This window comes from Telopea speciosissima, chromosome 3 (genome assembly GCF_018873765.1).
Source record: "Telopea speciosissima isolate NSW1024214 ecotype Mountain lineage chromosome 3, Tspe_v1, whole genome shotgun sequence".
NCBI lineage: Eukaryota > Viridiplantae > Streptophyta > Magnoliopsida > Proteales > Proteaceae > Telopea > Telopea speciosissima.
Genome location: NC_057918.1, coordinates 71,419,619 through 71,441,047, shown reverse-complemented (window position 1 = coordinate 71,441,047; position 21,429 = coordinate 71,419,619). Strand labels below are relative to the sequence as shown.

The following is a 21,429-nucleotide window of genomic DNA, read 5'->3' as shown; positions in this document are numbered from 1 at the left end:
TCGCTTCACCTTTGCCTTCCTACCCAAACCTTTCTTCTTCACCGTAACATCCCTATACATCCCTCTTGCACCTTTTGCTAGAACGGTTTTGAGGACACTGCCCATCTCTTCTTTGCTTGCCCTTTTTCTTCAACCATTTGGAAAAAAGCTCTCTCTTCCATCTGGCACCGCAGTAGGAGACACCTTCCTTTTGATAGAGAATGCATCTGGCTGACCAAAGCTTTCAAAGGCAGCACCATCTGTGACACTATTGGAAAGCTTGTTTTTGGCTCTGTTGTTCATCACATTTGGATGGAGAGGAATCTTAGGAGATGGACTTCCTAATCTAGATCCTTTGACTTGATTTGGAAAGACATCTCCTTCGAAGTTTCCTCCAAGATTAGTACTATCTCTCACCGTTCTTTCTCGGATTCCCCAAGGAGCAGGCATATTGTTGTTACCTGGGGTCTTGATAGCAGTCTATTGCAGTCCCCTTCCAGTTTAAGGAGGACTTGATTTTGGTCTTTTCCCCCTTTTTTTCGAATTTTCCCCCTTCCCCCTCCCTCTTCTTGTACATTCCCCCCCCCCTTTTCTTCTCCTTCTGGCCCCCTCCTGGGGTTTGGTAATATATACTTATTCACCAAAAAGAAAAAAGGGGGAGGGGGGAAGGATACAAGCAAAAGCCAAGACCTGCCAGAGGCTAGGACAGGCAAAAGGGACAAGGCCCTAACACAAAGCGCAAACTAAAAGGGGAGCCACACGCTCGCAAAAAGGAAAAAACACTTAGCTAACCAAACAACAATAGGCTCACCACCAATAGCGTTATTACTGGTCAATAGGCTTAAGAGAATCTGACTATCCCGGGTCAATAGGCTCATCACCAATAATACTATTCCTGGTATCCAAAATGATAGGCGAAAACAACTCTGGACTGGGTAGGGAGTAAGAAATGTAGGGGCGCTTCTTGGGGAAAGGAGGGGAGCTGGGGTTACAGCGACAGAAGACATAGAGAGACATAGGGCCAAAGGAATGATGCGAAGAGAGGGGGAGGCGGAAGGAATTATGGATTAGGGGAGAAGGGGAAACCGGCCCATTAGAACTAGATGGGTCACGCAAAGATGGATTGAAAATGGGCTGGATCGGGAGAGGAATGGGCCCAGAAGAATCCGAAATGTCAGTCAAAGAAGGGACTGGCCCAATAGAGTCAGATGGGCTAGCCAAAGAGAGGGAGATAGAGGACTGAGACAGAGAGGGAAGGGGCAAAAGCGATGGAGCCAAAGGGGGGACTATCGAGGGGGGGGGGAGGTCTAGGGGATAAAAAACCCTTGACCTGCTTTTGGAGAAAAGAGGAAATCCCAACATTGGGGGGAAGCATTGGGGGAGCCAACAGAGGGATGCCAAGCTCAGCAGGCAAAATAGCAGAGGGGACTTGAGCAGGAAAGGGACATCTCTGGAATTGACTCAATGGCTATGATCATTGAGTCTGCCTTCCCTCTTTGCAGGCAGAATTTTGCATAGTGACCATCATCTAACTGTGAAGAGTGAATCTTTTTGCATTACCCTGCTGAAACATCGTATTTAATTGTTGCTTCATCGACTTCATCTCATCGGTTAATCCTTTGACCACATCAGCCAGTTGTTGAAGAGTAATTTGGTCACCTGTAGGGTTGGTACTTGGAGTAGCCATAACTCTGATACCAAATAATGTAGTTCTAGATTGGTAGGAAACCAACTAGAAGCCAAATAACCAGGATCTGATTTGTTGTCTGAAATTATTCTTAACCCTTGCAGAACTGATGGAAGGGGATGGGGGAATGGAATGGGGAAAGGTCGGGTTGGGTATCTCACCCATCCTATCTCAGGATTTTCAGAAAGGCTAAAGCCAATATTTCATTACTCAAATTCGCGTACCACAAGCCTAACCCTATCCTTAACTAATAAGTTAGCCTAAATTGACTAGGAAAGTGAAATAATAAAGAATACCGACTCAAAATAGGACTCTCTCTGCCATCTTATTGCAAGCAAGATCCGCTGTACAACTCTCATGATGACCCCATGTGCCGGAAATTATGCAACCCAACCAAACCTGACATCTGGCATCCCTATGTCCATCATTCTACCCCTCCTTTTTTTCTCTCAAATTTTATCTCACAATCCCTTTCCCTTGCTTCAGTCTCTTTCATTAATCTTACTTTGTATTTGCTTAGATCCTCCAAAGCAAAGACAAACTTCTGTCAAGGGAATTCAGAGATGTTCCTGATGCAGGGGAGTTTTTAACTTGCGACCAGAGGAAGAAGAAACCAAACAGGCCTTAGTTATATAAGCAGCCTGGGCCTCTTTAAAGTGTCCAGCCCAGTATGGGCCTTTAAAGCCCATTATTGGACTTGTTTGGTTATCCAATTCTTGGGCCAGCTTACAGCTAGTCATTAATTATTTTTTAACTGTTTTATTTTATTATTAAGTTGTAAAAGGAATCCCTGCAATGGAGAGTCCTCTTTTAGTTTAGTACCTTTTCCTATTTGTTGAACAGTTACCTTCTCGTTTCCTATTAGGTAACTGAACATTGGTTTTATTTAAATAGCATGTAAAAGCCACTGGCTCCTCACGATTTTATGAATAAAAAGTTATTTTCTTCTTCATGAAGATGCTGAGAGAATCAGTGACCTGTAGGGTGGGAAACTCTGTTCGATTGGAGGGGTTCCTTGGTGAGAAATCAAGTTCTTAATTGTTCTTGCTCTGTTTTCAAGTAAGTTTTTGTTTTATTTTCTATCAATTGAATACTGCTATATAGTGGATTCAATCTGACTGTGGGTGGGTTAATCAACTACTGTTTTACTGTTTATATGCTGTCCTTTAAATTCTCAGCACAGAACTACCAGTAGCTATCCAGTGGCAGCTCTGTTTTGGCTCCTCTTTTGGTCAAATCGAGATCTGCAGTAATTGGGAATCTACCCATTAGATTCCTTCAATATTTTAGGGTGTTGAAGGACCACCTAGAAGGGTCCTTCAAACATAGTTTGAAGGTGATCTAATCACCTGATCTGGCATTACAGGAAATCTCCCTTTTCTGTCACTCTTAATTTTCCAGATTTTGTTTTGTTTAATTAGTCCTTATCTAACCCTTAGATCACCATCATCTTTTGGGAACTTGTTCCTCTATTGGATTACTACAATTCACCATAATCCAGTGTTCAGCCGAGTCTCTGATTGAAAGTAATTAGAGTTTTGCATATTCTCATTTAATTTTCCAGAAGTCAACTATTTCTCTAATTGGGTTAAATCTGGCATTTGAATCATCGCAGTCTTTCGGGGATCTGTTAAACTATCATCAACCTACTTTTGACCAGAATTTGAACCCCATCCGATAAGATTGACTTTTGACCTTATTGTTGACTTATTTCTGTTTTGGGTATTACTTGGGATCTTGTTAAAGCAGTGTGTAACCTGAACCTAGGGTTCATCCTATCTACACACCCCCCCCCAACCAATTCCACTCCATGCTTTTGGAGATGATTTTCCTATATATTTTTCAGTTACTTTTTCATTTCTGCGGTCATCTGTTTGTTTCTTTCTGAATAGCTTGTATCCCTTTGTACTTTGGTATCTCCAATTTCTGTTTTAGTAAACTTTCTTAAGCAGATCCAGGTCGGGTTAACCTTTATTGGATCGCTTGTGGGCTCACTCAAGTGTTAGATAAATCAAATCACAAGCACCAGTGGCAAAAAAGTAAATAACTTGAGGTTTTATAAGGACAATGGAAGAATGGTAAATAATCTGAAGTTGTGAAGGAGTGGCAGAGTTCTAAATTATCAGAACTCTAAAACATAAGTAAAGGATTCAACATGTAGGTAGAAAGGGTATTCTTGGAACTGAAACACTTAAACTGGGGATAAACAGAATAGCATCAATGATCCTAAGGGTTTTGTGTAAATAACAATAGTTGTCCTTACTAGCAATTTCAAAGACTTATATCTTCTTCAACCTTGCAATAATTTGATATAAGAGAGAGGCAGTGAACTGGAGTCGTTCCAGCAGAGGGAACTCCCTCATATGAAGATGTTTCTCCTTGCAATTTCTGGAACAAAATTGCAAAATTGCAGTGCCAAGGTCTGCCGATCCCAACAAGAAATAGCCTCAAAATTCTGCTTGAAATAAATATGTGAGATCTGGAATCAGGGACTGACAGTGATGATTATTCCAGTGGAGAAACCAGCTCTGATTCGATCTTCAACAAGGGCTTAGGACGTGAGCTCCTGGAGTTGAAGTTGCTTCTGGTAGGCAAGTATAAACCCCACACCTGAGATTGAACAGAGGGAAATTCAATTGGGGTTTTGCAAGGGCCTGACAGTACCACTGAACAGGGTACCGTGATTGAAGGGTGAAGACACTCAGAGAAGAAGAAGACGAAGGAGAAGAGGAACAAATCAGAGGAGGGAAGAGATGCACGCAAGGCTCATGACAGCCATCGACTTGACCCAAATAAATTTCATTCAACTCTCAAACAGTCAAATCTAATTTCCTGTATTGTTTGATTACAATGGTATTTAAAGAAAATAATTGAAGACTCCTACTCTGAAACTGAAACAAAGAAATCCTAATTGAAACAAAAATAGAGTTAAACTCTATTATGGACTCAACTGAAACAAACTTCGACTCAAACTCTACTTCAATCTATGGCTGAAATAAAGAAAAGGAAATAAATAAAATAATTCCTAATTTATCCAACGCCTATCTGCATCAATTTCCTAACTGGTGTCCAGCAGTTTCGGTTGTTCATTGGTATGGCAAATACTTTGCATTCACGTGGAATATAATTATAACAGAAAGAAATAGCTGGAAGGATGGTGTAATTTAGAATGGAAGAATTTATGCAAAAAAAGAATTTGCTGTGTTGGGCCAAAATATAGACTATCTGCCATATCAGAATGTTGTTCCAACCACACTTGATTCTTGAATTCTAGTTATCAGAATTAGAGAGCATTATTAATTTGCTGTGAACATGATTTTGTAATTCTCAGAATTGAGCTAGAATCCAAGATTCAAGGATTGGCCAGAATCAAGAATTCTCAGAATTAGATTCAGACCCAAACATAGACCAAACTAGCCACCTTCAGATACTGTATGCATAATGGCATCAGAATGAAACAAAACCCGACTCCATCTTCATTATTTCATCATAGAAGCATAAAGGACTGACCTGAAAAATTTCCAAGTGAAACTTTGCTGCTACTTCACTAACGCATGTCTTGGCAAATGGAGTCAAATTTTGTTGAACAACCAATATTGCTCTGAATACATTCTCTGATTTCATACGGTTGGTATAAGTCTTCAGTGTCTTAACACCAACCTTCTGCTCCTCTGGAAAGAAAATATATATCTGATCCAAAATATTACAGAAGAAAATTATGAGCATTAACACACTGCAATATAGAAAAATACCATGAAAGATTCAATGCCTATGCAAACTAAAATTCAGATTTTTCCCTACTATGAACAAATAATAACCAAGAAACGAGCTACTCAATCCCTAGTCCAAGGAGCTATATGCACCCGCATTGGTGATGGTTCCACTACTTCCCTCTGGCTGGATTACTGGCATCCTATGGGCATCCTTCTCCATCTTGTTAGCCCTAGAGTTATCTACAGTTCAGGCATCCCCAAAAATGCTCAGGTTGCTGATATCCTCAACCCCTCTGGTTGGGACCCGCCGCCTTCTTTGCATCAGACTCTCTCCAACATTTGGTCTGCTGTCCCATCCATCAATCTTGGGAGAGGTGATTGTGTCATGTGGTCGCCTTCCAAGACGGGTTCCTTCTCTGCAAAAGCTGCCTGGGATCATATTCGCATCAAAAGTTCTCCTGCACCTTGGAGAAAGCTCCTTTGGTTCAAGCATCACATCCCCCGTCACTGCTTCACAGCCTGGCGAGCACTCTCCAACTGTCTTCCAACTCAGTCCTTCCTTCGCCATCGCCAGATTGCTGCTTCTCCTTCTTGCTGCCTTTGCTGGAACAATGAGGAAGACACTAAGCACCTTTCTTTGCTTGCCCCTTCTCCTTGGCTATTTGGGAGGGGATCTTAGTAAAATGTTGGCCTGACGTCGTAGAATTTTGCCATTCAGTAGAGAGTGGCTTTGGATTGCTAAGACTTTTGCTGGTTCTTCAAGTTGCGACACAGTGGGTAAATTAGCTTTTTGTGCCGCCATTAATCACATCTGGATGGAGCGTAACCTTAGGAAACGGACCTCCAAATCTCGTACTCATCAGCAGATTTGGGATTTCATTTATTTTAAAATCAAAGCCCGCTTATCTTCGGTCCCTCCCTCTTTTTGTAATGACACCCCAAGGAACAGGCTTATTGTTGTCTCCTGGGGTCTGTCCTCCATTTCTCTCCAACCCTCTATTGTTTGAGGAGCTGGCTTTTCTTTTCTTTCTTCTCGCTCCCTAAGGGAGCTGCTGTATCTTTCTCTCTTTGGTAATGAATTTTTTATTCACCCAAAAAAATAACCGAGAAACGAACTCCTTAATTCATTACTTTATCTAACTTGGAAATACATCAGTTAGGTAATACTACCACAAGCAATGATCACAAACGTTTAAAGAAAGAGAAAATGCCTTGTCCTTAGAAGAACTAATGTTCCAGAAGAATCTTTTCCATATAAATTAGCTTCATGAGGATGTTTCATACATCTGGTATATTTCACTCCATTACTATGGAAGTTTTTGTGGAGTAAACGAAGAAAACAAGCCATCAATACAATATAAGCCAACTGTAGCACAAGCAGTAGCATAGCCGAGAGGGGAAAAGAGGGAATTGCCCCCTATAAACATGTTTGGGTTTGCTTCTGGGGTGGCTTCTAGAAGCCAACTTACAGGGATAGTGCAGATTGAAAAAGGGGAGGCCAACCATAGAATGGGAAAGAAAGCCAACCATCGGATTTGGAATAGCCATCAACAACCGGACCAATCGATCAAGAAAGCAATAGCAACCTCTCCTTTAACAGGCTCAACGCAACGCCTCGCCTCCCCCAGGAAAGAGTCCACGATCTCAATAGTGACTTTCGGAGGATGGAACTAACAATGTTAGAATCTTTATGGAGCAGGAGGAGCCAAAAGTTACAGAAGAGATGGGACGAGTATATCTATAACCCACTTAATGGAGATGGGCCGAGTAGTATTGACCCAATCGAGCACTCTAGTCAACACAATACCACACATCATGGTTATGTAAGAAAGGTTAGTGCGGCTAAAGTTAAAGAAGCATTAAGAAAGATGAAAGCTGGCAAGACTCCAGGCCCTGATGAGATTTCAATAGAAGTATAGAAAGCCTTAGGTAGTTGTGGGGTTTATTGGTTAACCAAGTTTTTTAACAGAATTATGCACACAAAGAGGATGCCAAATGATTGGAGGAGAAGCATTGTAGTCCCAGTTTACAAAAAGAAAGGTGATATTTAGAGCTGCAATAACTATAGAAGTATAGAGTTAATGAGTCACACTATGAAACTTTGGGAGAAGGTTATTGAAGCCCATTTGAGAAGGGAGACTTTTATCTTGGTGAACCAGTTTGGCTTCATGCCAGGTAGATCCACAACCAACTGAGGCTATCTACTTATTGAGGAGGCTCATGGAAAGGTATAGAGATAGAAAGAAGGATCTCCATATGGTCTTCATTGACCTGGAAAAAGCCTATGACCGAGTCCCTAGAGATTTAATCCACCATACTCTAGTGAAGAGAGGAATGTCAGTACATATGTGCAGGTAATTAAAGATATGTATGAAGGAGTGGTAACTAGTGTAAGATCTGTGGGAGGGAAAGGCAAGGAATTCCCAATTACGATTGGGTTACATCAGGAATCTGCCTTAAGTCCTTATCTATTTGCGCTTATCATGGATGAACTAACCAAGAGCATTCAAGACAAGGTCCTGTGGTGTATGCTCTTCGCCGATGATATCATTTTAGTAGATGAGACGAAAGAGGGGATTAACGCTAAGTTAGAGCTTTGGAGAACAACCTTAGAAACAAGAGACCTTAAGATTAGTAGGACAACGACGAAGTATATGATGCGTAATTTTAGTCACACTATGATGGAAACTAATATGGTGCGAATTGAGGAAAGAGAGATACCACAAAGTGACTATTTTAGATATCTGGGATCTATCATCAATAAAGAAGGTAATATAGAGGATGATGTTTCATAGAGAATTAAAGTGGGATGGATGAAATGGAGAGGTGCATCTGGAGTGTTGTGTGACCAGCGTTTTCCTTTAAAGCTTAAAGGAAAATTCTATAGGACTATTGTTCGACCGGCCATGATGTATGGGACAGAATGTTGGGCCGTTAAGAAGTGTCATATTGATAAGCTTTGTGTAGCAGAGATGAGGATGTTAAGATGGATGTGTGGAAAAACAAGTAAGGATAAAGTACGGAATGAACTTATTAGATCAGACTTAGGAGTAGCACCGATCGATGACAAACTACGAGAGAGTCGTTTAAGGTGGCATGGTCATATTCAACGGAGGCCTAGTGACGCCCCAGTAAGGAGGAGTGATATGATTCTGATTGAAGGAGCTAAAAGAGCTAGGGGCAGACCTAAAATAACCATAGGAGAAGTGGTGACGAAGGACATGCATAGGCTAGGGCTTGTTCCAAGTATGACCTCAGACAGAGCCTACTGGAGGTCAATATTCCATGTCGTAGACCCCATTTAGCTCAGATTCTCCTAACGAATTGGGCTATGCCTCTTTCCACTTACTATGTTTCATCTTTCATTTCTCTATTTATTTCCCATCTTTCCCTCATCTCTTTCCACATCCTTCTCTTTTTTTTTTTTTTTTTTTTTTTTTTTTGGGGGGGAGGGGGGGGGGTTAAAACTATGTTTCACACACTTTCTTTTGTTTGGATCCATGTAGCCGACCCCATTAAGTTGGGATAAGGCTGAGTTTGTTGTTGTTGTTGTAGTAGTCTTTACTGCGGAACTTGAGAAGCCACACCCCACCCAACCCCCCCCCCCCCCCGCACCCCAAAAAAAAGAAGGGTTCTAGTCTTATCGGGCTTCAGGTAGAAAAGCGTCAAAAAAACTAATTTCATTGGATTTGCCTTTTTTAAACCCCAGAGGCAGAACCTCCACAAGCGTACACAAGCATGCATCATAGTCTATATGCATAATAATGTTCTGTAGAGACGTGGTGCATATAGTAGTGTGTGAACTGCTGCCCCACAACCTAACCCCAAAACCAACTATTTTCATATTCTTCTTTCTAACTGCCAATTTTGATTTGTATGAACAAGTTGAGCTTCCACAAGACCCATTGGATCATATTTGTCATGGCGACAAGGCAGGCACCTAGGCAATACCTATCAGAAGCCATAAAATATTAAAGGGGGATCTATGCGTAAAATATTAGACTTTCTTCAAGTTTTAATTTCAACAAGGTCTTCTTCTATAAAACAATTCTATTACTTAAAGATGCAAATGGCAAATTGTTAGAATGTTGGAGTGTGTGCTTTATGGTGGTTGATTGGAGTTCTCTCTGTGCTCACTGGAGTCTACGACTACGTGCTTTATGGTGGTTGATTGGAGTTCTCTCTGTGCTCACTGGAGTCTCCGACTACTCTTCAAGACTGATGTAGCATTTATTTTTTTTCTTATTAGTCCAATCCGGAACTTCCTTTTAATATATGTATACTCCAGCTTGAGGGGGAGTGTTGAATAATGTACACCAGTATTCTGGTCCTTTTAGGTTGTTTACTTATTATTTCATTATGTACTACCTACTCTTCTAATAGAGTCGGCTAGCTATATTAGGGGTAATTCTGTCCTATTTTATCTTTCTCAGTTATTATAAATAGAGGGCTTGTCTGATCAATAAGATCACTCAAGCATTACAATCCATTCTTCTTCCATCTTCTCTTCTCTCTTTTCTCCTCTCTAAAGTTACTGGTTACAAGTCCTACATTTTCTACATGGTATCAGAGCCAGGCAACCAGTGATTGATACTCTCCAAGATTGCCGTTTTGAGAGTCGTTTAGAGTTTCTTGTTTTTAGAAAGAAACCCTAGTTCATCGAAGAAGAAGAAGAACTAGGGTTTCTTACATTGAGTTGCTGATTCGATTTGCTACAAGTGCTCCCTGTTTTGAAGATCGATTCTTCCCTTTTGAGGAGATTAAAAGCTTGCATCAATCCTTTCTTTTTTTCCAGATTCAATCTGGGTTTTTTTCATTGAAGACACAGGATCTGTTTCTTGCAGATCTGTTTCTGATTTGTAGACTTATTTATCTGCTGGCCAGCCAATGAAGATCGATGAACGCATGTTTTTTAAAGATTATTCTGCCTTATCAAGAATCGATTCTTCCCTCTTGAAGATCGACTTCTGCAGATCATCTCAAGTTGTTGATCACGGTTGTTCAGATTTGAAGTTTTTTTCTTCAGTCTGTGGAGATCAATTCTGGTCATCATTCTACAGATCAGATTTAAAAGATCAATTCTGGTCATCATGCTACAGATCAGATTTAAACTTCTACCCTACCGCCAGATTCAGTTGCAGGGAGCCGATTTTTTATGGTTTCTTGGTTACCGCCAGGTCTGTTTCGAATATGGCTGAGAAGAAATCGTGAGGAAGAAGCAGTCTTCTCCTACATGAGCCCTGGCTTGGTCCACGATTCTATAAATCCTTCCCTGGATCGTTGCTACAATCAACCTCAAGGAGGAGATGGTGTTTCCGCCTCTCGTTCTACATCTTTGGCTACCGCTGCTATGGTTCTGGTATTTCCTGGTTTGAAGAATTGATTGATGGCTACTACTGCTGATCTGGTTTCAAGGGTTGATTCTTGCTGTGGGAAAATTTATTTGGATAGATTTTTTCCACCCTACTGTTGGCTTCGATTCCTTACTGCCGTGGTGTTCACGCCTCTGTTCCAGCAAAGGGTTTGGGTTGCCTTGGAGTTATGTCGTGGAGAAGAAGAGGGGTACTTCAGCACAATGACAAGTATGCCCCTCCATTTTTCAATTGTTATTTCAATTGTTATTCTTTTTCTTTTTCCACTTCCAGCTTTGCCCTTACCCTTTGAACTTATTTAATCCTTGACCCTACGGTCCTCTTTGTTTCTTTCAAAGGAATCCTATACTGTTCACCATATTTACCAGAATGCCATCCCGTTTTCAACTTTGTGTTATTTGCAATTCTGCCATTTCCCTATTTGACTACCTAGTTGACCCTTGAAAATTCTGGTTTATTACTAGTTTGCCCTTTGGTTTGGATTGTATTTAAAAATGGATTTCAACCAAATTACAGCCAAGCCATCCTTTTTCCAACTCCATTCCCTTTCAATAATTCTAATTCCCTTCATATCCCATACCTTTGGTATTTACCCATAACACCTTTGGAAATTTTTGGTAAATTATAATTTTGCCATTCCTTCCATTTTAATTACCAATAGCACCTTTGGAAAATTCTGAAAAATTACACTTTTTGCCATTATCATAGTAATACACGTGAGGGGTTGCAGAACTTGCAGAAACTTGCAGACATTGCAGAACTTGCTAAAACTTGCAGACATTGCAGAACATTTGTGCAAAACATTGAAGACCAATTTTTTCCACCATTGCCAATTTTTTCCACCATTGCCATTGGGTATCTCTTGTTACTGGGCTGAATTTGCCATGAGGGGGAGATTGAAGTATTGAAGATATTTTTGGAATCTTGTTTGGTTGCCTATTTGAGGATTTACAGTTGGTTTGATTCAGGTTTTTCTGATGTTTGCTGCCCTATTTATTTATCTTCAAGATTTTATGTTACTGTGAAGATCCGAGATTCATCACTGAACAGTTATTGAAGATCGATGAAAGTTGCCTTTTTTGGAAGATTGTGTCTGCCCTTTTTTTTCTGCCTTTATTAAGATCGATGTTTCTCTCTATTTTGAAGATTGACCCTTCTCAGGCTTTGCAGAACAATCCTGTCCCGGTTTGCTAATCAAGTCAATCCAGGTTTTGAAGATCAATTATCTCTAGTTCTTGAAGATTTATTATGTCCAAGATTATTTGGGAGCTTCATCCATCCACCAGTGTGTCAAGCTGGACACTGTTACGACTCTGTTTCTTCCTATTTTGTTCAAGTTGGGCACTTGTGCTTTATATGCGCCAACTTGAGGGGGAGTGTTAGAATGTTGGAGTGTGTGCTTTATGGTAGTTGATTGGAGTTCTCTCTGTGCTCACTGGAGTCTACGACTACGTGCTCTATGGTGGTTGATTGGAGTTCTCTCTGTGCTCACTGGAGTCTACGACTACTATTCAAGACTGGTGTAGCATTTTTTTTTTTTCTTTATTAGTCCAAGCTGGATGTCACAGCCCGCCCAACAAAGGCCCATAGGCCTAACTTGCAAGCCCATGGACTTGGAACTTGGGCTAAGACCAAGTCCATGGCCTAGAACTCACTACACTTGGAGAAGAGTCTAGAGATAGTCTAGAACCTTTAGAAGCAAGGATGGTCAAAGAAGGTTCTAGAAGAAGCTTCTAGAGAAGCCTTGTAAATAGCTAAGGAAAGAGCAGACTTCTAAAGTTCTCCAAGTAGCTTAGAGTCCTCCACAAAGGAGGTGGGAAGGTTCTAGTCTCTTAGGCTAGAAAGTTCTCCACCATTGGATGGAGGGCACTTGTAAATATCTTAGGCATTCTTTGGGTTCTTAGTTGCCTATAAATAGAGGAGGCCTCATTTGGCCAAGGCACCACCCAACCAACCAACCAAACAAGTGAGCTATCAAGCTTTGTACTCAAGCTTTCTAGTGCAATACAAGTTCCATTGTCTCAAACCCTCTTGTGTTCCTAAGTTCTCTTCCCAAGTCCCTTGCTAGAGTTGTGGAAAAGCTGACTTAGTGCTAACGTGAGTGCTAAGTGCTGGCACGGTTGCTTAGAGAGGTCCAAGTCCGTGACAATTGCGGTATCAGAGCTTCGGTTGCGAGGGAGCATACTTGTGGAAATGTCTACTAATCCCTCAGAAGTGGTGGACATGTAGATGAACGAGCAAGTCTGTGGAAGGGAGGTCATTCCCAACAAGGAGAGGCGAAGAGGTAAAGACAAGTCCGTAGATGTTGGTGGTGCTGTGGATCCACAATTAGCTCGGGTGGAGCTAGCAACGGCCGAGGTGAAGGAGCGCCTCGATGTTGTGGAGCAAAGCGGGGAGGAGCTCGAAGGCCACGTCGTGGAGCTCAAGGAGGAGCTTATGAGCCACATGGGGGAGCTCAAGGAGTCCCTACAAAGCACTCTCAACACCATAGTACACGCCTAACAGGAGGAGTTTGCCACCTTCAAGACTCAAGTATGGGAGGCATTGGCGAAGATGGATGCTCGCATTAATGAAGTGCAAGCTGATTAGGCCATGTGTAGGAGGGCAGCAGCCGGGGGAGCCACTACCTCGCGTGAGGTGCCTAGGGTAAAGGCACCAAGGCTCAAGGCGTTTAATGGGAAGAGAGATGCACGTGAAGTCGACAGCTTCTTATGACACATGGAGAGGTATTTCGAGGCGATGGCGCTTGACGATGTGGCAACAAAGGTGCAGAACGCGACACTCTACCTTACTGATACTGCGACTCTATGGTGGCGTAGGAGGTATGCTGATATTGAAAGAGGTACGTGCATCATAGACACGTGGGATGAGTTCAAGAAAGAACTAAAGAAGCAATTCTATCCAGAAAATGCTGCTTTCTTGGCTAGAAAAAGTCTCAAAAGGCTCAAGCACACAAGGCCTATTAGGGACTACGTCAAGGAATTCTCAACACTCATGCTTGAGGTCCCTAGTATGACTGATGAAGAACTCCTTCAACTTCATGGATGGCCTCCAAGGCTGGGCCGCGCAAGAACTTCAACGCCGAGGCGTGCAAGATCTTGCTTCGGCCATAGCAACGGTGGAGTCATTGGAGTTTAGGAGGGAAGATAATACCAAGGCTAAGAAGAGCAATTGTGTAAATGGTGGGGGAGAGAAGGGTCCCAAGAGATACCCTCCCAAGGAAGGAAATAGCAAAACCGTGCAAGCAATGAGGATAAGGCCAAGTATGACAAGAATGACAAGTTCACTCCGAAAGACAAGTGCTTCTTGTGCGATGGGCCACATTAGGCTAGGGATTGCCCCAAGAGGAAAGCTCTTAACGCCCTACTTGAGAAGGGTGAAGACGAAGCACGCATGGGGTCCCTACAACAATTGGGTGCCATCAAGGCCAAGACGACAGAGGTCAAGTGATGATAATTCATCATAGATATTGGCTTATTTCTTTAGAAATAGGCCTAGGGTTGGGTTATATACATGTTGGGCCTTTGTTCCCAAGGGTTTTCTATGTATTAGGCCACTTTAATGAGCCTAAACTAGGGGTACATAGGTTGCATACGGGATTAGCCCAATACTTAGTTTATTTTTATGTTTTCTAATTGAACCGGTTCAAATTGGTTGCATCCAATTGGTTCAATTTAAGTGATCATGTGACTTGGTTGAGTGGTCATGTGACAATTTAAGTGGTCATGTGATGTAAGTTGGGCTGCATTAGGACTCTATAAGTCCAGCTATGTTTTGAGTCTATTTCCTTTAGTATTTTAGTTTCCTAGTCAATTTAAATTACCTAATAGGTTAGGGATAGGATTAGGCCATTCCTTTTTAATGTCTAAGTCTATTTTTGAGTCTTCTATATAAGTTTGTAAGGGAGGCCAGCATTGAACACGAATTTGATTAATGAAAAGCTTTTTGTTTGCTGCCATAGCTGCTGCCCTGCTCTATTGAGTGTTGCTCTGTTGAGTGTGCATCCTTGTGGTTCTATCAAGGTGGAAAGGGACTGGTGGAATCCGGTTGACTCCTTACGCCGTGACGGCTGGGAGGATCTTCTTCAATTCGAAGGTGGTTCTATCCTTCACATCTGTTCAAGCTGCTGCCAGTGGAATCTCCAGTAAGTTTGACACCCAATTTCTTCTTCTAACCCTCTAATCCCTTCCCCCAATTGATCCCCTTTATTTTTTGTTTGAATCCCATAAACCCTAACTCCATTAAAGCCCAAAACCTGCAACTCAATTCTGTCCAAAATTGCAGAATTTCAAAACTCATCCAAACCCTAACCTTTTTATACCATATTGACCCCCTAGACCTGCCCATTAATACCCTATAAACCCCATTCCCAAATTCCCATCCTAAACCCTAATTTTGCCCTAAAACAGCCCCTAATCAGCCCCAAACAGCAGGCTTGACCAGACCTTGCTTATATCTGGCTCCTAGTAGGATTATCTCCTATTCTAGGACTACATTAGGTCAAGGCCACTACCTCTCAAAAGGGGCTTATATATGTGGAGGTGTACATCAACAAGAAGCCCTCACGTGCTATTGTCGACACTGGTGCTACACACAACTTTGTCTCGACGAAGGAGGCAAAGAAGCTTGGACTAAAGGTGTCCAAGGAGGGAGGATGGCTGAAGGCAGTCAACTCCCAAGCTCGTCCCAAAGAAGGTGTCGCTCGAGGGGTCGATATGAGCATCGGGACGTGGAAAGGCACCGTAGACTTGTCGGTGGTGCCTATGGATGACTATCAAATGGTGTTTGGCATGGATTGCCTTAGAAGGGTTAAGGCCATACCCATGCCATTCATCAACACGGTTTGCATCATGGAGGAAGGTGCTCCATGTTTGGTCCCGACGGTGCAAGGGACCAAGGAAGGCCCCAAGCTTTTGTCAGCAATGCAACTAGAGAAGGGAGTCAAGAAGGGAGAAGACACATATTTCGCCGCATTGCTCGAGGAGAAGAAAATCAGCCTCATGGAAGCACTACCCAAGTCAGTTAAAAAGACCCTTGATGGATGCAAGGACATCAGGCCATCAGGGATGCACAAACAATCACCACCTAAGGGGAAGGTGGATGTGGCTCGGTCTTGCAAAGACAAGACCAAGAAGAAGAGAAAGAGAAGGGCTGGTAAAAGAAGGTGACCGATAAACTTCAAAGGCAGGGACTTAGTGCTCGACAAGTCCCTAAAGGAGGTGTCCAAGGAGAAGGCTCGTCAATACACTGGCCCATACGAGGTCATAAGAAAGAAACATGGAAGACTCAAACTGTGGCTCAATGGACGCTGCTACTTCACACGAGAGGAGGTTATACAGGCGTTCATGCAGGCCATATACCAAAGTTCCCCAAGAAGGTTGCGATGAGGACGTCGCCAACTTAGGCGGGAGAGAGTATCACAGCCCGCCCAACAAAGGCCCATAGGCCTAACTTGCAAGCCCATGGACTTGGAACTTGGGCTAAGACCAAATCCATGGCCTAGAACTCTCTACACTTGGAGAAGAGTCTAGAGATAGTCTAGAACCTCTAGAAGCAAGGATGGTCAAAGAAGGTTCTAGAAGAAGCTTCTAGAGAGGCCTTGTAAATAGCTAAGGAAAGAGGAGACTTCTAGAGTTCTCCAAGTAGATAGAGTCCTCCACAAAGGAGGTGGGAAGGTTCTAGTCTCTTAGGCTAGAAAGTTCTCCACCATTGGATGGAGGACACTTGAAAATATCTTAGGCATTCTTTGGGTTCTTGGTTGCCTATAAATAGAGGAGGCCTCATTTGGCCAAGGCACCACCCAACCAACCAACCAAGCAAGTGAGCTATCAAGCTTTCTATTGCAATACAAATTCCATTCTCTCAAACTCTCTTGTGTTCTCTAAGTTCTCTTCCCAAGTCCCTTGCTAGAGTTGTGGAAAGGCTGACTTAGTGCTAGCATGAGTGCTAAGTGTCAACACAGTTGCTTAGAGAGGTCTAAGTCCGTGACATGGAGCTTCCTTTTCATATATGTATACTCCAGCTTGAGGGGGAGTGTTGAATAATGTACACCAGAATACCCCCAGGTATTCTGGTCCTTTTAGGCTGTTTACTTATTATTTCATTATGTACTGCCTACTCTTCTAATAGAGTCGGCTAGAATAGATTAGGGGCAATTCTGTCCTATTTTATCTTTCTCAGTTATTATAAATAGCGGACTTCTGATCAATAAGATCACTCAAGCATTACAATCTATTCTTCTTCCGTCTTCTCTTCTCTCTTTTCTCCTCTCTAAAGTTATTGGTTACAGGTCCTAGGTCTTCGATGAACTAGGGTTTCTTTCTAAAAACAAGAAGCCCTAAACGACTCTCAAAACGGCAATCTTGGAGAGAATTAGTCACTGGTTGCCTATCTCTGATACCATGTAGAAAACATAGGACCTGTAACCAGTAACTTTAGAGAGGAGAAAACAGAGAAGAGAAGATGGAAGAAAAATAGATTGTAATGCTTGAGTGATCTTATTGATTAGACAAACCCTCTATTTATAATAACTGAGAAATATAAAATAGGACAGAATTACCCCTAATCTACTCTAACCGACTCTATTAGAAGAGTAAGCAGTACCTAATGAAATAATAAGTAAACAACCTAAAAGGACCAGAATACCCCCACAGTATTCTAGTGTACATTATTCAACACCAATGTATAAAATAAAATAGGTATCTTCCTTGCAAATATATATAGGAAATAACAAATTAACAATATAGTAATAAAACAAAAGACAGAAGATAAGTCTTTCTCCTTCATCCTCAACTCCGGAGTCCGGACAACTCAATGCCAAACCATGGAGATTCAAAAACAAATCCAAAAATAGAGTATTCAAATGTGTAGGTTCCTCTTCTTTTGCTGCTGCTGCTGTTTCCTCCCTCCCTTCCATGATTTTCCACTCACCCAACCCCCATTTCTCCCTTATTTTTATTTTTTTTGGGTTCAGGTGCCTTGGCTAACTTAGCAACCCACACCTTGGTTATAGTAGTCGCCTAGGTGTCATCTAGACAACTATGAATCAGATCATGATTCAAAGGCAAAAAAACATACAAGAAACAATACAAACTCTAAATCTTGAGATCCCCGCACGCATGGCTTCACTGGTCCCCTCTATCACAATTTTGTTTTTAACCATATTTTCTACATCCAGACCTCATCTATCCAGGCAATACATGAAGTGTTAGCAAGATCCCTTTACTAGTCAAAGCTTTATAACAGGCCACAGGTTTCATGATGAGAGAATGGGTGGATCTAATTGACGATTCCTTTCTCTTCAATTTCCACAAGAGACTACCTATAACAGTCTCCTTAACTCCCCTCCCCACCCCCAAAAAAAGGCCAAGAATTATAAAAAAACAAACAGCATGAATGAGTTGCAACAACGCATGTTTTACGTCATTCAATTGGATTGTCAAGAAAAAATTAAAACAAGTTCCAACACACTTATCAATCATGCTAGTATTTTATGCAACATGGTTCTTAATGTGGTCCTAGATAGAGGATAGGTCTACTAGGAGCCAATAACCAGGACCTTCCAAAACAGCTGGCCGAATGGGCAGACTTGGGGAATTAGGTCAGATTTAGGGTTAGGGTTATGGTAATGGATAGGTATGATAGATGATAAAGCTAGGCAGGTCTACGGGAAGCTAATGATATACGTTTTATTAGGTTTAAGTGAAAATTGAAATTCCAAAAAAATTAGGGTTAGGGTTTCGGGTTTTGGGAATTAGGAAAAGAGATGAATTTAGGGTTTGGAGGGGGAATTCTGGACAGTGCTTCGGGCCGAGTGGTAAGGGCAGGGAAGGTTCGAGTGTAATACGGTTGAATTCTGTAGGCTGGTTAGGTCTGGGCAGGTTCTAGGGTTTTGGGTTTCAATGATGGGGAGGGGAAAATACGGATTTTATGGATAGATGGGGCTGGGAGCTAGGTCGAGTGTAGGGTGTGGTGTAAGGGAGCTGTGATCCAGTTTTGGGTGAATTCTAACGAAGGAACTGTGCTGGACAGACTTTAGATGATCTAGGGTTTAATGGGAATCAATGGATTTTAATGGAAGCTTAGGTTGGAGGGTTAGAAGAAGAAGGGGAATGCTAAAACAATAAAATAACTTACTGGATTGTAGGTTCTTCAATGGCAGCTTGAAGATGAGCTTGAGCAGGACCTCCCGATCTTAACAGATGCAAGGAGTCGATCGGAGTCCACCAATCCCTTCCACCTTGATATGACTCACAAGGCCTCCTTTATATTACCCACAAAGAACACTCTCAAAGAGCAAGCAGCAGCATTCATGGCCGCAGCATAAAAAACGATTCTTAAGTCTGAAAATTCTGTGGGGGAGCCTCCCACGTTTTATTATAAATAATAGGCTTAAGGCCTAATTCCTAATACAAATCTAATTCTCTCTCCTTTCAGAAATCGTGGAGAGGTAGGAATAAACAACTTAAAAACAATTAAAACACTTAAACTAAGAAGATTCCCAAGTAACCAATAGGATATAAGATCTTAACAGCCAATAGGATCATTTTCACTTAAATTGAACCAAATATGAACTGGTTCAATTTAAGTTTACAATTGAATGGAAAAAAAAAAAGTTAAGTATAGAAAACAGAAAATAAACTAAGGCTAAAATAACTAAGGCTCCTAGCTAAGACCCTATGATTAGGGTGGCTTCTTCAGCTCGTGGATGCTTAGATCTGCATCAACTCTCCCCGACTTAAAAACATTCATCTCCGATGAATGGGTGAAGTCCATGAAACACTCCTGCAACCCGAGGCAAAGCTTTTTGACATCATTAGTATGACTCCAAGTACTATTTTGACTTGAAGAAACTCGTCCTCGAATTTTGTGGTGATGAGGAGGAATCAGCATGTGAGTGGCAGCTTTAACACATCCCAAACAAAATTCTGGTGAGGCTGGAACAGTAGGAATAAAGTCTTCAAGTCGTGGAGCCGTCTCTTCAAAGAACCAAGGTGGCGTCACAAACTCTATGTGTTCAACCTCCATAGTATCTTCAATGTTGGTAGCCTTCTCATCGAGCTCTATCTCTTCTAGAACAGCATCTTGAATGTCATTGTCTTCCTGGGGAATGCTCTCAACCACCTGTTCATCTTCAGCCACTTCATCCATCAGTACTTGAGTAATAACATGAACACCTCGAGTATCACCTCCCAAATCTTCATAGTAACCAGCTAAGTCGTCATCATCGGATGGGGATAAGCATGGAAACCCGGTTCATTGTAATCGTTAGGGGTTTCATCTTCCTTCTTAGCCACATTAACAGGTTTATGTTTTTGTGGGCATTCCTTGGCATAATGCCCAATCTAATTGCAGTGGAAACACTAGTAGGGATCATTGCTGTCCATGGGAGCTTACCTTTAAGATTAGCACGTGGAGGGGTTGTAGGGCGGGAAGAACTACCAACAAAAGGGCCTGATCAAGTAGAACCAGCAGCAGAATGTCCAGCTCGAGTGTAACCATTAATAATAGACTTGGAGGCTCGAAAAGTTTTATTGGTGTCGACGGCAGAAGAACCAAACTTTCTATTGGCAGCCAATAACACTTCAGCCTTCAATGCCTTCTCAAAACAGTCTCGGACATCCCTAACATCAGCTACACCGATAGCTCTGATAATATCAGCCCTCAATCCCAGTCGAAACCGAGATAGCATCTAAGTGGTACCCTCTCTAGTGCCAGTACGAGAAGAAAGGGCATCAAACTTCTGCATGTACTTAGATACGGTCATAGTCCCTTGGCGGAGGGAGTTGAATTGGTCTAGCAAATGTGCTCTGTAATACCTGAGCAGATATTTCTCCCTTAAATCATACCTCATGTCGTCCCAATTAGTAGGTGCATGGCCATCAAGTTCCATGTCCCTCTCTGCAGTGCGCTACCATTCTCGGGCAGGGCCAACCAGCTTGGTACGTGCCTATCTCATCTTTCTATCTGCAGGCAAATCATACCAATCAAAATAATCATCAAGGGCAGCAAGCTAGTCATAGAATACCTGAGTTCATGGTTCCCATCGAACTCCTTCAGCTCAAGCTTCACCTTTTGTGTATCATACCTTTGATTGGAAGCTTCATCTGAAGTGAAGTAGGATCTCAAATACTCCTCAAAATTAGGCCTTTGAGGGTCTTCTCTAATTCTGTCCATGTCTTCTTTGTATCCATCTCTGTCATGTCTGCGCCTATCTCTACAACAACCATAACCTTATCCCAACTAAATGGGGTCGGCTACATGGATCCAATAGAGGCTAATGACAGTAATAGAAATAAAGGAAGTAAAAAGAAGAAAGGAGTAAGAGGAAGTAAAAAATACAATAAGTAAAGGAAGACGTCCACGCGGTAGTCAAAGCAGCATCCCAAGAACATTCCCCTACAAGGGGTCGGCTACACTGGTCTTTGTCCTCCAAACAACTATATCTGCAATCATACTAGGATCGAGCCCTACGGCCCCTACCACATGCATATCCTTTCTTACCACTTCTCCAATAGTCAATTTAGGCCTGCCCCTACCTCTTTTAGCTCCTTAAAACTGAATCTGGTCACTCTTCCTTACCGTTGCATCCATAGGTCTCCGTTGTACATGACCATACCACCTCAATCGGCACACATCCTTCTCAACATCCTCATCTCTGCTACACTCATCTTATCTA

The 21,429-nt window shown here is 42.1% G+C and overlaps 1 protein-coding gene across 3 annotated transcripts in view; it reads right to left on the bottom strand.

Annotated features, from left to right (window-relative positions):
• The window catches only part of LOC122656782 (DNA-directed RNA polymerases II and IV subunit 5A), a 46,733-nt gene that overhangs the window by 17,754 nt on the left and 7,550 nt on the right, over positions 1-21,429 (bottom strand). For 2 of the 3 annotated variants that reach the window (XM_043851434.1, XM_043851432.1), the window contains exon 2: positions 5,177-5,356. In XM_043851434.1, coding sequence (XP_043707369.1) covers positions 5,177-5,356 — 180 coding nt within the window. Of the gene's footprint in view, positions 1-5,176; positions 5,364-21,429 lie in introns of all 3 variants that reach the window. The other variant, XM_043851433.1, reaches the window with a different exon arrangement.